General features: G+C 33.5%; 1 protein-coding gene and 1 pseudogene across 1 annotated transcript; both read right to left on the minus strand.

Moving 5' to 3' along the window:
* Nucleotides 1-202: 202 nt before the first annotated feature.
* LOC142552044 (CDPK-related kinase 1-like) lies at nucleotides 203-5724 on the minus strand. Its single transcript, XM_075661643.1, has 11 exons — nucleotides 4485-5724; nucleotides 3684-3814; nucleotides 3390-3431; nucleotides 3194-3302; nucleotides 2410-2488; nucleotides 2029-2325; nucleotides 1774-1886; nucleotides 1482-1589; nucleotides 1330-1392; nucleotides 1026-1193; nucleotides 203-670 (listed from the first exon to the last, which is right to left on the minus strand). Exons 1-11 carry the CDS (start codon nucleotides 4974-4976, stop codon nucleotides 533-535), a joined length of 1740 nt encoding a protein of 579 aa, XP_075517758.1. The 5' UTR covers nucleotides 4977-5724; the 3' UTR covers nucleotides 203-532.
* Nucleotides 5725-10868: 5144 nt separating this feature from the next.
* LOC142552045 (auxin efflux carrier component 1-like) lies at nucleotides 10869-13764 on the minus strand (annotated as a pseudogene).
* Nucleotides 13765-14726: the final 962 nt, after the last annotated feature.

The raw sequence follows: 14726 nt of genomic DNA on the forward strand, positions 1-14726 counted from the left end.
CATTGTTCGTAGCGGCAAGCTCTTCAAGGGTTTTGGCGCCATGTTCAGATGGACAATTCCGTAAGATTAAGTTAAATGTGATGTTGCATATTTTTTTGCACCATGTTTTTCTGAATGTGTTTATTTCGATCTATAGCAAGAGTTGGCAATGACTGATAAATAGTTTTATATGAATTAAAAAGTGGTAAAGCAACATCTGATAAATGTGCATAATCATCACAACCATGATTTATTAAGAAACTAAGAACATAAAGAAGACATGGGAGTACACCAAAAGATACTAAAACCACTTCACATTTCAACTTTTCTCTAACATTACATACACATCTGGTTATCTAATCTCATCTGTACTATCCTCTACATCTCATTTCATTGGCATCAAATATATTGGAGAGAAAAAAATAAGGGAATGATTTCACAGCAAATGGCTACAGCTTCGAAAAATGGCTAACACCTTCGCGTCTGAGCCTATAATTCTTGGTTCTTGGAGATGTTTTCCAGGCAACAGCCGAGTAGTTGGATCGCATTTCATTCATGCTTTGTGGTATGCACGAGAAGAAACTCCGTGCAGAAGTCTGATGAACCCCAAGAAACTGAGATTTCCATCTGAGTGTCGAATCCAGTCCTGCAGAACCACATGGACAGGTACGGATGGACCAAGTCCAAGCTCCTGTCAAAAGGCGATAGAGACATGAGAATTTGTAACATCGTCGATTAACTATTGAACCAATCTAAACAGGGGCGGATCCAGAAATTAGGGAGATAGGGGAAAATGGAACAGACATGGCAGGCTACATGGATTTTGAGGAGCAAAACTTGCAATTTTATAAAAATTAGATACAAAATTTCAAAAAAAATTCTGAAATGAGGGGAGGATTGTCACCCTCATCCCCAAGCTGGACTCCCCCCTGTATATAAAGTCTTGAAACAACGATACAGGAAGATCTTTATAATTTAAAGAAGGCTAATTTAGTCCCTAATTTGTTTCAAGCAGAGGTAAGGGCATAGAACAAAGGGAGGAATACCGGGGCAAGTTCCTCTATCTTTATGGGCCTGTTTCCATCCTTCTCAAACAATTCATAGGCAAGGCGTGCGTGTTGCTCCCAGGTTTCCATTCCTTCCAGCTGATGTACACTTGTGGCTGCTGCACAAAATTCTTCAAGATCCAATTTCCCAAATTGAAGAGAACTCACCTGATTGACACATGAAAATATGATTTAACCATTGTCATCACCAGTATAATATCAAGTCTTGTAACTATATATGATATGTCAAAAATCCATGACAGAACTAACGTTTGAAAGAGAAATGAGTTACCAAGAGTATTACCATATTGACATAATCCAGAACCCGTGAGTCCTTCATTGCATCGGTGGAGATCTTTGACATAGCCTGCGACCAAAGTAATAAAATCAGCGAAGTAAGATAAGATGATTAAAAATACTAAAAACAGATACAGAGGGCGGCGAGAGAGAGATGACCGTTTTAAAGTTCTGTGGGTATATGAATCCGCTTTTACCCGGTCCTAGCAATTGGAACTGTTCCCTTAGATAGGTTAACTGAGGTACCGACAACGTTCTTGCAAGTGCCTGTTTCAAGAACAGGTTTCTTAGTAAATCATATCTGCAACGAGTACCATTTTCACTGAAGATAAACTTGAAATGAAAAAAGATGGTACAAGAGACACAAATTGTCCAAGGAATTGACAGAAAATATCATAATTAATAGATTACCAGTGAAAGTTATTTCTTATTACAGTCAAAATATACATACCCTTAAAGCTGTCTTTCTCAGAGAAGAGGAACATGTATAAGCTTTTACTAGCTTATACACAATCATATCCAGCGGGATGTTCATAGTGTGATTGCCAGCTAGCCATGGATGACCTATAAATCAAAAACTTCATCAACATATTTGGGTACCAAGTTATTCCACTAGATTTTCTTGGTGGACTCGCTGGAAAGACCAGTTTAGAAATCCCATTTTGGATAAAACAGAATCCATTATAAATATTTCCACCCGACTTACAAAGAGCCTGAGCTGCTGTTAGCCTTTTCCGGTAATCTTTGTTCAATAACCTCTTCACGAAATCTACGGCATTAGAGGACAGAGAAGGCCATGGATCTTCATCAAAGCTGGGGTCAGCCTTTAGAACATCGCGGAAGATTCCAGACTCTGTCCTTGACCAGAACGGTCTGCTTCCGCAAAGAAGAATATACGCGATTACACCGATACTCCACATATCGGCTTCCGTTCCATATGATCTATGCAAAACTTCGGGCGCCACGTAGTAAGCACTTCCAACAATATCATTCAATCGTTCATCTAAATTATCAATCCATCTAGATTAACACCACAAAAACATTGAAAAGAACACAAAAAAAAGTATTTCATACCAATAAACTCAACCTGGCTTTACATAATCGGACAGTCCAAAATCGATGGCTTTCAGAGTGGAATGCTCGTCATTTGATGTGAATAGAAAATTCTGAGACAATGTAAAATTTTCATTTTAGTTGTATCTAGTTATCATATTCTCCACAAAAGCAGGAAAAAATATTCATGAAGCGTATACATTGAATTGTACGAGTGCTTGTGTTTTAGCTGATATATATTTCCTGGAAAATGGAAAACCGACAATTGCACAGACAAGCTATCAGACTATCTAAATGATAATCATGGCATTCGTGGAAGAAATATTATAAGTTCAAAGATCAGTTGATTAATTAAAGACACTCGAAGAATATTTGTGCAATATAAGTTAAAGTTCACCAAATAAAGGAAGCTCCTGTTAGAGTAGTCCATAAATCAAAGAATATTTTCGAACATATTTCACCTATATAAAGAGGTGATGGTTGTAATGCAAACTAGTAGAGATTAATAGAGTTCTAGCAGTCAGATGTGAATGTAGACCTTTTATGGCACAACCACGCTAATCATTAGTTATACCGCATTCATTCATTGATGTATTTTTACTACTTTAGAATATAGCCCTTACCAGAACTATGACTAAAGAAAATAAGACCAGAGTTCTCAATACATGGCTTGATGCGGCAAAACTAATAGATTGATTAAACGGAATAACTTTCCTTCAGGAGTGGGCAAATGAGACTATTTAATGAAATAAAGGTATTGCACTATGATATATTTGCTAGAAAAAGGCTTGTATAATAGTGTGTGACAGTAGATGTACCTCGGGTTTTAGGTCACGGTGAACCACACCTTGGAGATGACAATATGCAACCACGCTTAAAATCTGTACCATGACCATTTTAGCATCTTCTTCCGAGTATTTGCCACCCCTTGATCAAACAAACGGAAAATTACATAAAAGACCAAGAATGAAGAGAGACTCATAAAAATGGAAAGGAAAAGGAATTAAGCTTTACCTAGCAAGAATTTTATCCAGTAATTCTCCTCCTTCACATAACCTGCGGTGAGGAAAAAATTTTAGGAGGTCAATATTCAGATTTTAGATAGGCCGTGGCCGAGGTTCAGAGGGGATTTGAAACATGGCAGTTGAATGAGACCACAAAATGCCACGAAAAAGTAAGATTATATATCTCTCAGTGTCTAAAATATACTTGAGAAGATCGTTTCTTATAAATAAATAAATAAATATATACTTGAGAAGAGCCTTAGCTTTGCCACCAAGTTAATTGATGTTAACAATCCAAACTTACTCCATTACAACATAGACATTTTCTTCATCCTCGAAGGCATCATAGAATTGTACTAAGTTCTTATGTCCTGTCAGTGCACGGAGTATCTTTACTTCTCTTCTGACGTCCTCTATGGCAATAGCTGTTGTCATCTGCAAAATAATATTTAGAAGATTTGGTCAATAAATAAGAGCTTCAACTTTTTGCTCATCCTTTACATCAATTTTTTTTATCATACAGCAAGTATAACTTTTCAAATGAAAATCTTGCATCGCTTGAAAACCATCAAAATAGTGGTATTTCCGTCAGAAACTTGACGAGAAAACAAAATCTTGCAAGCCAATACAGATATGATCGCCACAAGCAAAAGGATAAAAAGCTCAGGGTCTATCAATTAAACACTCGTATAGACCAAACTCAAAAGAGAGAAACCTGGCCACGGAAATTTAGTAAATATTTGAATTTAATAATTTTCAATATCTACTAAGTGTTACAAATTACAAAGTTCATGATACAATTGCTTATATACATGCGAAGATCATCTGAATTAACAGAAAACTACTCGCAAGCATTAACAGCAAATAATCTATTGATTTGATTAGTAATATAATGTTATAACTGTATCTTGATCCAAAAAAACCAATATCAAGAAGACAAAAACATCGAAAACATCTCCATAAACAAATATGTCAATTTATGGACAATACGACATACATCCTGAGATAAATAACTAACAATTCGAGATTAATTCGCTTTAAACACACAAACTTCTAATAATTGATAAAAGCAAGAGATGGATTTTTTATCCATTTCAGATTGTACCTTTGATTTTGGAATGACTTTGACAGCCACATCCTGCCCTTTCATACTACCCTTCTTCCCCTTAGCAGCGCAAGTGTAACCAAAATGACCTCTGCCCACCTCATCCTCAAGCTGGTAGTGGCTGTTAAAATTTTTTAATAACCCAAAATTCTTGTCTAATCCAATGATCTCACACTCACTACCCTCTGGTATGGTGGCCTCATTAGGCTTCAAAGAGCCATGCCTTCTTGCAAGCAAGGCTTTTATGTGCTTAGCTGGCGATGGAGGTGGAAATGGACGCTTAAGGAAGCGCAAAGGAGTTGAAGGAACACTAGTGGAATGCGCTGGGGAATTCTTGTATGCACTAGGAAGTGGACTCGGGCTGTAGAATGAGAATTTGGGAGTTTTCCCAGTAAGGGAATTGAGTGTGGAATCATTGTTATCACCGGGGAGTATTGAAGTTTCAGACAGATTTTGTGGCGGTTCAACGGGTTTTCCATGGCAAAGTCCCATTGAATCAAGAACCGTATATACAGAAGATTGAATACGTTATAACTTATAAGTGAAGCAAGAGTGGAAAAGAGGGTAACTTGTGATCACAACGGCATATTCCAAGGAAATTTTGAGTTCCAAAGGGAAAATAACAAGAACGGTACACTAACAATACTCAAAGACTCGATCTTTTCGCATAAAACTAAAGAAAAAATTTTAAAGCTTGATCAGCAGAACCCAGAAAGGAAAACAAGGGAACTTGACAAGAAAACGGAGTCCAAGACAAACCGACGTGGAAAAGAGAAGCATCAAAAGGGAAAAAAAGGCGAAATAAAATATACCTTCTTGAGACAATGAGATAATGGGAATGGATTATACTTTTCCTTTCAATGTTGAATGCAAGAAAGATATGCAAAAATAAAAAAGAAGAATCGCAGGAGGGAATAAACTAGCTGAAGACGTGTGTGGAGATAAGAGCTTTGGAATCACTCAAAGCATGAAATAGAGAACACCCTATAGTAAAATATGCCGCAAAAAAATCAATAAGGGAAGGAATATGAACCAGAAAAAGAACACAAAAAGTGAGAGAAGAACTAATCAGAGTACGCAAGAAAGCAGAGATAAAAGGGTCGCTGAGAAAGAAGCCCAACGACTTCTCTTCCTTTGCTTTTTCAAGCCAATTTGCGATTAAGAATTCACCGATTTAATCTAGAAAATTTATCTTTTATACAATTGAATTAATCATAATAATGGGATTTTCTTGATCGTTTTGTTTTGGATGATTTGAGTGAATATTGTTAGGAGGGGGCCAACAATTTAATTAATGAAGTTATAATAATGGGAGTGGGGTTTGAGTTTGGATGGTTCCAGCCTGTCCTTTACTGAGAGAGACAGTGTGTGTGAAGATGGAGAGGGATCTGTAGACATCTTCCAACAACTCAAGCTAACCACCATTTCTATTTCCTGTTGGTTTTTTTAGCTTTGACCGACTTTTCTACATTTTTAGACTTTTTATTTTTGGACTTGTGTTTAACAATATTTATTTGGTGGAAAGTTCTTCTAGCTCCAACTCCACAATTAGGAGATGGAGGTGGATGATCTAATTTATTTTTTTTTAAAAAAAAAGATAATTTTTTAAAAAATTAAATTTATTTTTTTATATATGCTTTAATTTGTAAATTTAATCATACGAATTTGTATCAGATTAAAATTACTTTCATTACATCAAATACTTTATTTCTATATCAGTTTGGCTTATTTGCTCAATATATTCTTTATTACAAATTATAAATGTATATCAATATAACTAATCAATTTCTCACGAACGAATTATAGACCACATAGTAAAATTGAATACAACAAGAAGAATTTGTGTCTTGTGAGACGGTATCACGTATCTTTATTCGTGAAGCGGGTCAACCATACTCATATTTAAAAAAAAAAATCTGACAACCATACCGAATAAAAATATTTATCTCGCAAAATTCATATGTGAGACTGTCTCACGTAAATTTTTATGTAACAATAATTAATACATCACCTAAAATCTATGTGTATTATTTGACAGCAATTAAACTCCACATGCCCATATTGCATTATGTAAGTACTTAGGCTCGTATAATTTACAACCTAGCTACCCATATAATTAATTATCAATGCCATGGAAAAGAATTCTTCGTATTTCCTACTATATTTAAACATTTTATAATTTTTTTAGAATCTGACATATTCAAAATTATCAGTTTTCTCGAGAGAAAATTATAATTTTAGTTTGATAAATTGATATGTTTTGAGTTTTAATCATATAACATGTCCATGTTTGATTTTCACATAATAATTTAGATTTTTTTTGTACTTTTTTGCCAAAAGCCAATAAATCATCGAATATTGTTTATTTAATTTTGCTGGTCTCCTACTAACTCGTGTAACGAGAACAAACATTACATATTACAGATAAATTTAAATAAAAAAAACAAAGGGAAACAATAAGATAAAACGACATTCAATATTTCAAACTACGAAATAATAAGTTTGTTGTTTTTTTTAATTTTTGTTTAGATGGATTTTAATGTATATAATATATGTTATATTCTCGTCGCACGAGCTATTTAAAAGAGCATCGATGTCAAATAAATAATATTTTGTGAATTTAATGGCTTCAGAAAAACAAACAAAAAACAAGTTATTTTACAAAAATAAAACATAGACAAATTAATCAATTTACAAGATTAAAACAATAATTTTTAGATTTTCGCCATTTTTGACAATGTAAGGCCATGGTCATCGTCAAGCACATTTGTTTACCTTGAAAAATACATGTCTCTAATTACCTTAGTCACACGAAATTTCACTTTCGAATTTAAAAATGACTTTTTTGGTGAGAGATTTTAATATTATCCAATGGGGTTACACGTTGCTAATAATCAATTGAAACTATTTTATTTTTATTTTCTTTGGTATAACGACTATATATATGTGAGAGGAAAATGACTACATCTTCTCCTCGTGGAATTCATCGGTCTGGCATGCTAAGTCGATAAATTCCTTGTATTTTTTGTAAGTATGATATTAAATAATTCGATATTCCTCCTCTTGCAGTGATTCGTATTTAAAAGTAAACTTTAAAAGAGTGATGCTTTGGAATTTATTCTCCATTATCTAGACGGGAATTTGTTCGATTCTCCTAACTTTTCGAGCATCACCGCAGATTGATCCAACGTGAATTTCAGCACATATTTATGCACTGCTACTGGCTATGGGCCGTAAGTTGGTCCAGCAGGAACCGTAACTCATGTTCATGCATTGCCACTCGTTGAATATCTCACTTTCTGGAAAGTGATTTCTTTCACCTCTTATAACAGTTAACACAGAATTTTAAGACTTAATTACCTAGATTCTTAAAGTGTTGCATGACTAATAATGATGCATGAGTGAGTTGAGGCTCACGTTGAGCCCTCCTACTACTCATTGTCGTTACAAAGTCCGTTTTTTTTTTAATGATTTGTGGAGATATCTATGGATTCTAATGCGATTGACAAAATCAAATTATTCATGGTACAAGAATTTTTAACTAATTTATAAAATAATAAATTTTGAAATTTTGGATAGACGGAAGGAATGTTTAGCAAAAGAACTTTTAAAGATATATGAAATTATGATCTTATGTATTTCATTTCACTCTGACGCAAACAAAAAAAGTTAGAAAAAGACAGTGCTTTATTAGTTTTATATCATAATATTCACATTACCTTCTTTCAAAGGCGCCTCCGCTTACATGTTAATTAATATATTTTATGTTTATTTTTTAAGTTCGAATCGATGAAGCAGATTAATATTTTGTCAATAATTATAAAATTTGGTTCTCCTTTCAATATTTTTTTGGACGAGTTTATTGCATATGATTTGTCCAATGTAATTTATCTGACTAACGAATTTGATGACTGCTGTATTAGTTCGAATATTATCTAATGTCAACCAAAAAATACACATCGTAAAATTTATTTATTATTCTTTTGAAAAAAAAATGTATCTTTTTCTTAATCATTGCCCTCTTTTCAAGGTCTCTATGCTCAAACGCTAATCAAATATTTATTATTCTTTTGAAAGAAAAATCTCTTAATCATTGGAATGGAAACAAAATTTTCATTTACTCCTTTTGTCTAGTGATGACATAAATAAATCTTTGATTATATAATATATGTGTATATATAATTTAAAATTGATTAATGAAACTCAAGTCCTTTGAAAAAATTGTATTTATAATATTTTATTTTCGACAAGGACTCTACTATTTGTCCCCTCTTTTGGCATAATCGAGCTTCGTGTCATGCACACAAAAATAAATTAATAAATTAATCTTATTTTAATGCCCTTCTCTCCTATATTTCTTTATTTTATAAGGAATATAGTTAATTTATAAGACTTTTGTTCTCGTATTTATTCTATCGGAATTTTATTTTATAACTAAAAAAATTTGTACATGAACATGCATGAACATGGATTACAGATGTTTTTTCCCTAATCATTACAAATAATTCCTTAATAACCGCGAACATTAAAAATAACAATAATAACAAACAGACATGCATTTTGGCCAATGTTTATTCATATTCTTTTTATAATTGAGAATCCCATGGAAATTTGGGGAGCCAATCACCATTATTTCCACTTATTTATTATTCATTATTAGTGTTTAACTGTGTAATGTACGAAATATTATTTTATATAATTAATAATTAAAATTAGTAAGTGTAGTGTTCAAATAATTATTAAAATTATTGATAAAATATAATAAATATATTTAAATTTAATTATTATTATAAAAACTATTATATTAAAATATTTATATTATTTTAGATGACACTTAAATATTTTATTTAATATAATAAAGAATAGTGATAATTAAATATATAAAAGTAACACAAAACTCAAATATCATAACTAAATTAAATGAAATAATATAATCAATGTAGACATTTAAATATAGTTTATATTTTTTTAAGAGAAATTAAATTAAAATTTTAAAAATAAATTAAAAATCTTGACATTTAAATACATATTTAGTTTCTATTGTTTTCAAATATTTAATGTAACACTTGGATAAAACCTGTATACAATTATTTTTAAAAAATTGAATAAAATATGAATCCGTATGAAAAGGGCAAATTGTATCGTAAGACTTAAACGCCTTTAAACATTATTGAATCATCATCAATTATGACTTTGACCTAGATTTTTATTTGTAGAGTTTCACGGATTTATATCATCAATAAGGACAAATCGGCTAATTCATTTTTGTAATGCAAAGTAGCATTTTTCGTATAAAAAATAATAATTTTTCATGGAACGCATCGAACAGGAGATATGTTGACAAAATTTATCCGTAAAAAATAATCTCATAAAAATTTTCGTCTTCACCTAATGTGTCGTCCTTGGTCAATAGAGTTGATGTTTTGAAGATTGGGGGTTATCGGGTCAAAATGACCAATATGGGCTCCCTTTTGTGGCTGGCTCTTATGAAAAATGATGCTGAATTGGCTCAGTCCAGCTTCGTAAGGAATTATTACGATTACTAGTACTACATGTAAATTTGACATCGATTGAAAATAACAAACAAAATGTAAATTTATGCTTTATAATTAAATATTATAATTTTTAAATTAAAGTGGTGAGAAAATTAAATAGATTATGAAAGAAAACTGAAAGAAATTCAAATCAATTAAATTCAAAGAAAATTATGGAATCTTCGAGTTGGTAAAATTTGTGTGAGACGGTTTCACGGATCGTATTTTGTGAGACGGATATCTTATTTGGATCATCCATGAAAAAATATTATTTTTTATGCTAAGAGTATTACTTTTTATTGTGAATATCGGTAAAGTTGACATGTCTCACAGATAAAAATTCGTGAGACCGTCTCACAGATAAAAATTCGTGAGATCATCTCACAGGAGACCTACTCCTTCTAGGTTTAACTTTTAAAAATCAACCCCTGATCCTTTTGGGGTTGTTTTGGAAAAAGATTTCATTGAAAAGATGATTGGGAGCTCTGGGATTTATAAGTTTGTTTTGACGGACTTGGTACATCTTCAACCCGTTCCATTATTTAATTGCATTCTAAATTCAAAATAGCACAAGTTTGCATACCATCAAATCTAAAAAGAATATTCTTAAAATATTTCTTATTATTTTATTTGTAATAGTTATATTATCTCACAAATTACTTAATTATATATTAAATGTAAATTTTATTAATTTATATAAATAATTTAAGAAATATCTTTAAATAAATTAGATATAAAATAATATTATTAAATAAATTGAAATATAATTATTATCCAGATTCCCAAGCCACGCATGACACACCGCCACCCATTGGTGACAGGAGGGTGGAGTATGTCAACAAATGTACCGACAACTCAGTAAAACCTTGTTTTTAATACCTAGCTGTGCTTGTCCCCTCGTAGGATACAACTCCTTAGCCTATAACATAGGAATACGGGTACATAGGCTGTGTAATTTTGTTCGATGAGCTTTATTTAATCTAGAATTGTTCGACATAGATTCAAAGTCAATTTCTAAATTCTTAAAGAGAAACGCGAGACGCTGACATGAATAAAATATAGAAATCAAGCTAAACAAGATTGCCCTTTTCTCCTCGCAGCTAAATCTTTGCAGATGTGAACTGTTCGGTTAAACTCCTAAATTTACCATTGCAAAAGGGTTGGTTCTGTGTTGATTTCTGATTCGGTTCAACTGCTGCAGCTTCAACAGTTTGGCTTTAAAGTCCCAGCAAGATGTAGTAAACTAGAGTGATTGGTAGTGCTATTAGCATCCCGAATATGACACTGCAAAAATTTCATTCAAAAACTACTAAGTGGCCGATTCTTGGTTCCTGTTGTATTATATCTGCTGCTAGATACAAGTGTTTTTGTCACTAACCCGGTGCTCAGTATATCAGGATGGACATTGTATTCCTTCGCGAAAACAAAAGGGACGATTCCCTGTGGAAGCGCCGCCTGAAAATCATCAAAACCACGGTATTCATCAGCCAAGAGTGGAATGTATCGACTTGGCTATTATAGCAGGCATCTCAACATGCCACCTGCAAGGATCACAAATTTTAGATGAGATCCATGAGTTCAAGAAATAGGCAAATAATTCGATATATGAGTGAATCGACCTTACTTGAATGAAACCAAAGACCATGTAAGGCCGAAGAGGCTAGAGTAAGTATTTGGATTCCTAATTAGCTTTCGCCACACCATAATCAGTATGAGCCTGGTCATTACACTGGTTGGTGGCATAGTAATTTTCTTGTCTTCAACACTAGTTTTCGGATAAAGCACCGAAGTGGAGCCTGAACCGAGCTTGGACAGAACCGGTCCTCTTTGGTCTGTCCCACTCGGACCCTTTTCATTTCGGAACCTAAAATTTTCTCCTTCGTGGTCTACGACATCAAATATATGAAATCATCGATCATGCAAAATTATAAGAGTGAGAACTCTATATACCAAAATTTCAAGCATGTTTTATGGACAAACAAATAGCAAGAATACGATGCAACAAACAAGACACGCTTAAATGAAAAGGAAATAAAAGTGTCCAAAGTTCAGGAAAAGGTCACCCTAAATAACAAACAGTTACACCAACAGAGGATGATTTGATGAAACATGAGTCAGATATTACACATGAAATGAAGCTATTAAATGAATATAACCTAACGAGGACGAAATTAGAATCCACGAGTTCTTCAATAATGGTGTGAAATCTCATTTCTGGTCATATGTCATGCTGAAGAAAATATTCAATTTCGAAAAAAAAAATTAATATGGAAGGAGGCGGCTACAGTGTTCGCTTCATCTGTATCTCAAGATTTAACTTGTAGAATCGTGTAAGAACAGCATATACATGATTTGACGACGATAAACAAGTGCCCAAAAATACCTTTGGAGTTAGCTCCAAGGTGAAGCTCATTCCCACAGTCACCTCCTCTAAACACATGAATACCACCTTCAGAAACTGGTGAAGCACTAGAACTCCACACAAACATGTGAAGATCTCTACCACCCTCGACACCATTGATCTTCTTCTTCAACAAAGGCCCTGCAACAGGAGAGAATAATCCAGCACTTGAAGGTGCAGGGTAACCCCCATTGGTTCTTGATAAATTCCCATGCCCATTCTCTTCATCATATCCCAAATGACCATAATTTGACTCCCGTGGACTAACATTGCCAAAATTCTTCCCATTAACAACTGAATAAACATCATTATTATTAAAATTTGAACCCCTAGGAGTTGGATTTCTTGATGACTGCACAGAATAAATCTCTGCATTGGTTAAGTTCGACGGTCTAGGAGTCAAAGAAGCACCGGAAATGTTGAGCCCGTTTGATTTTCTGGAAAAGATTTCGGACATAGAACTGGTGGATTTTCTTACAGTCACGTGAAGCCTCCCATTTTCACCAACCTCGGCTTCAGTTTCCAAGGGCTCTTTCCCATCCAAAGAAAGCACGTCAGAATCAACTCTAAATGAAACAATGGAGCCTGCAGTGTCTGGAAACTGCTCACTGATAAGTGTTCTTGCTCCTCTATACTCAAACAAGAAAAGCATCAAAGTGTACCAAATGATACACCTGAAGCACTACAATCTGAACCATTAAACTTCCCGAAAAATTACCATACATTCCTTTCAAGAGAGGGATCCCCATCACTAGAGTGTTAGGCAGTGTGGAGATCGAGAAAAGAGTTATTGACCATTCAAGGGATCCCGTGGAGCTAATCCTGGACCAAAGGGCAAGAACAAAAAGTACAATGATTTTTTGAAGTGTGTCAGCAAAAATGAACCTGTAGTTCATGGCATAAGGATTGTTGGAGGAGATGAAGTGAAACGAGAGGAGAGGGACTGCAAATAACGCCACGAATCTGTTGATGCCTGAACATTGATCTGCGCTGAAGATTTTCCACCATTTCACTGAGCCATAGGCCAAGATCATGGCCACATAGAGTGGAACCACGGCTGTGAGAACATGGTATAAATCTGTGATTGTGATCATCTTTTTTCTTCGTGTTCAAGAGGGTTTTTCGGGGGTTTTCAAAAATCACAAAGATGTGGTTTTTAATTTACTTTATTTTGCTCCAAAAAACCAGTTCCTTCACAAGAAAAACTGTTGCTCGACGCTACAGCCTAAGCTGATTTTTCAGTTAATGTTTCAAGGTTTTATGAATCATGACACCAGACAAAGCTAAAGGAAAAATAAAGTGGTATTTGCCTGATTTCCTGACTTACTTTGGGAGAGAGGGACAAACTTGGTTTTATTTCGAAATATTGTTATCATGGAAGAATAAATGGCAGACAAAGAAGTTGAGATCTTTTTGTATGTGTGTGTTTTGATGTGAAAGGAAAGGAAGCAGGGAAAAGAGTGAGCCGATGCAGACATTTATGCATGCAGCTGTAGGCTATGGCTATGCCAAAACATTATTTTATTCTAACAAAAAAAAAACAAAAAACAAAATTATGGTTTGGTCTAACTGAAAAAACTTATTGGAATAAAATACAAAACAAAAATATTATTATATTATTAAAAATTATAACTTATTTGCTCTAATTAATATTTTTAAATAAATAAGATTGAGATAAATCTCATTAAATTGAATCGCGAAACGATCGTTTATGAAATTTAAACGTTAGATCGAACCAAACGGTCCAATAAGTTTTATTTGTATGGCTCAATTAATAGCTTATAGTTTTTCAAAGGCACATGATTATTTACCCCCTCTATTTTATATTCTATATTCTTTTTATAAATAGATATTGTATTTCATACAGAGTGTGACTGATATAATAAATGGGAGTTTAGATCATATTTATAGTTTAAAAATGTCCTTTATTGGCCTCAATTATTTTCTTTTTTACTAATTGAGAAGAGACACCGCCGCTATCAAACATGAATCGGATCATAACACTACTGGTTTCCCAATATATCAAAGTAAAGCATGCGATATATATTATATCTCACAAAGTATTCCACCATTTCGTCTCAAAAAAATTAGTCCTAAACTAACCTTTCATAATTGTACATCTCATACTTTTAAAGCACTTTCATAGATTGGATGCAACCACAACAATTCAAGCCATAAAATTTCATTCTCCTTTTCTCCATGCACGCACCACCGGCTGGCAGAGTATATTTGAAATTTATGCTCATCCCTAGATCAACCTCCAATCTAGCATTGCTTCGGTAGGGCTTTTTACGAAACACATGCTTT

Source organism: Primulina tabacum, chromosome 7 (genome assembly GCF_025594145.1).
Source record: "Primulina tabacum isolate GXHZ01 chromosome 7, ASM2559414v2, whole genome shotgun sequence".
NCBI classification, from domain to species: Eukaryota; Viridiplantae; Streptophyta; class Magnoliopsida; order Lamiales; family Gesneriaceae; genus Primulina; species Primulina tabacum.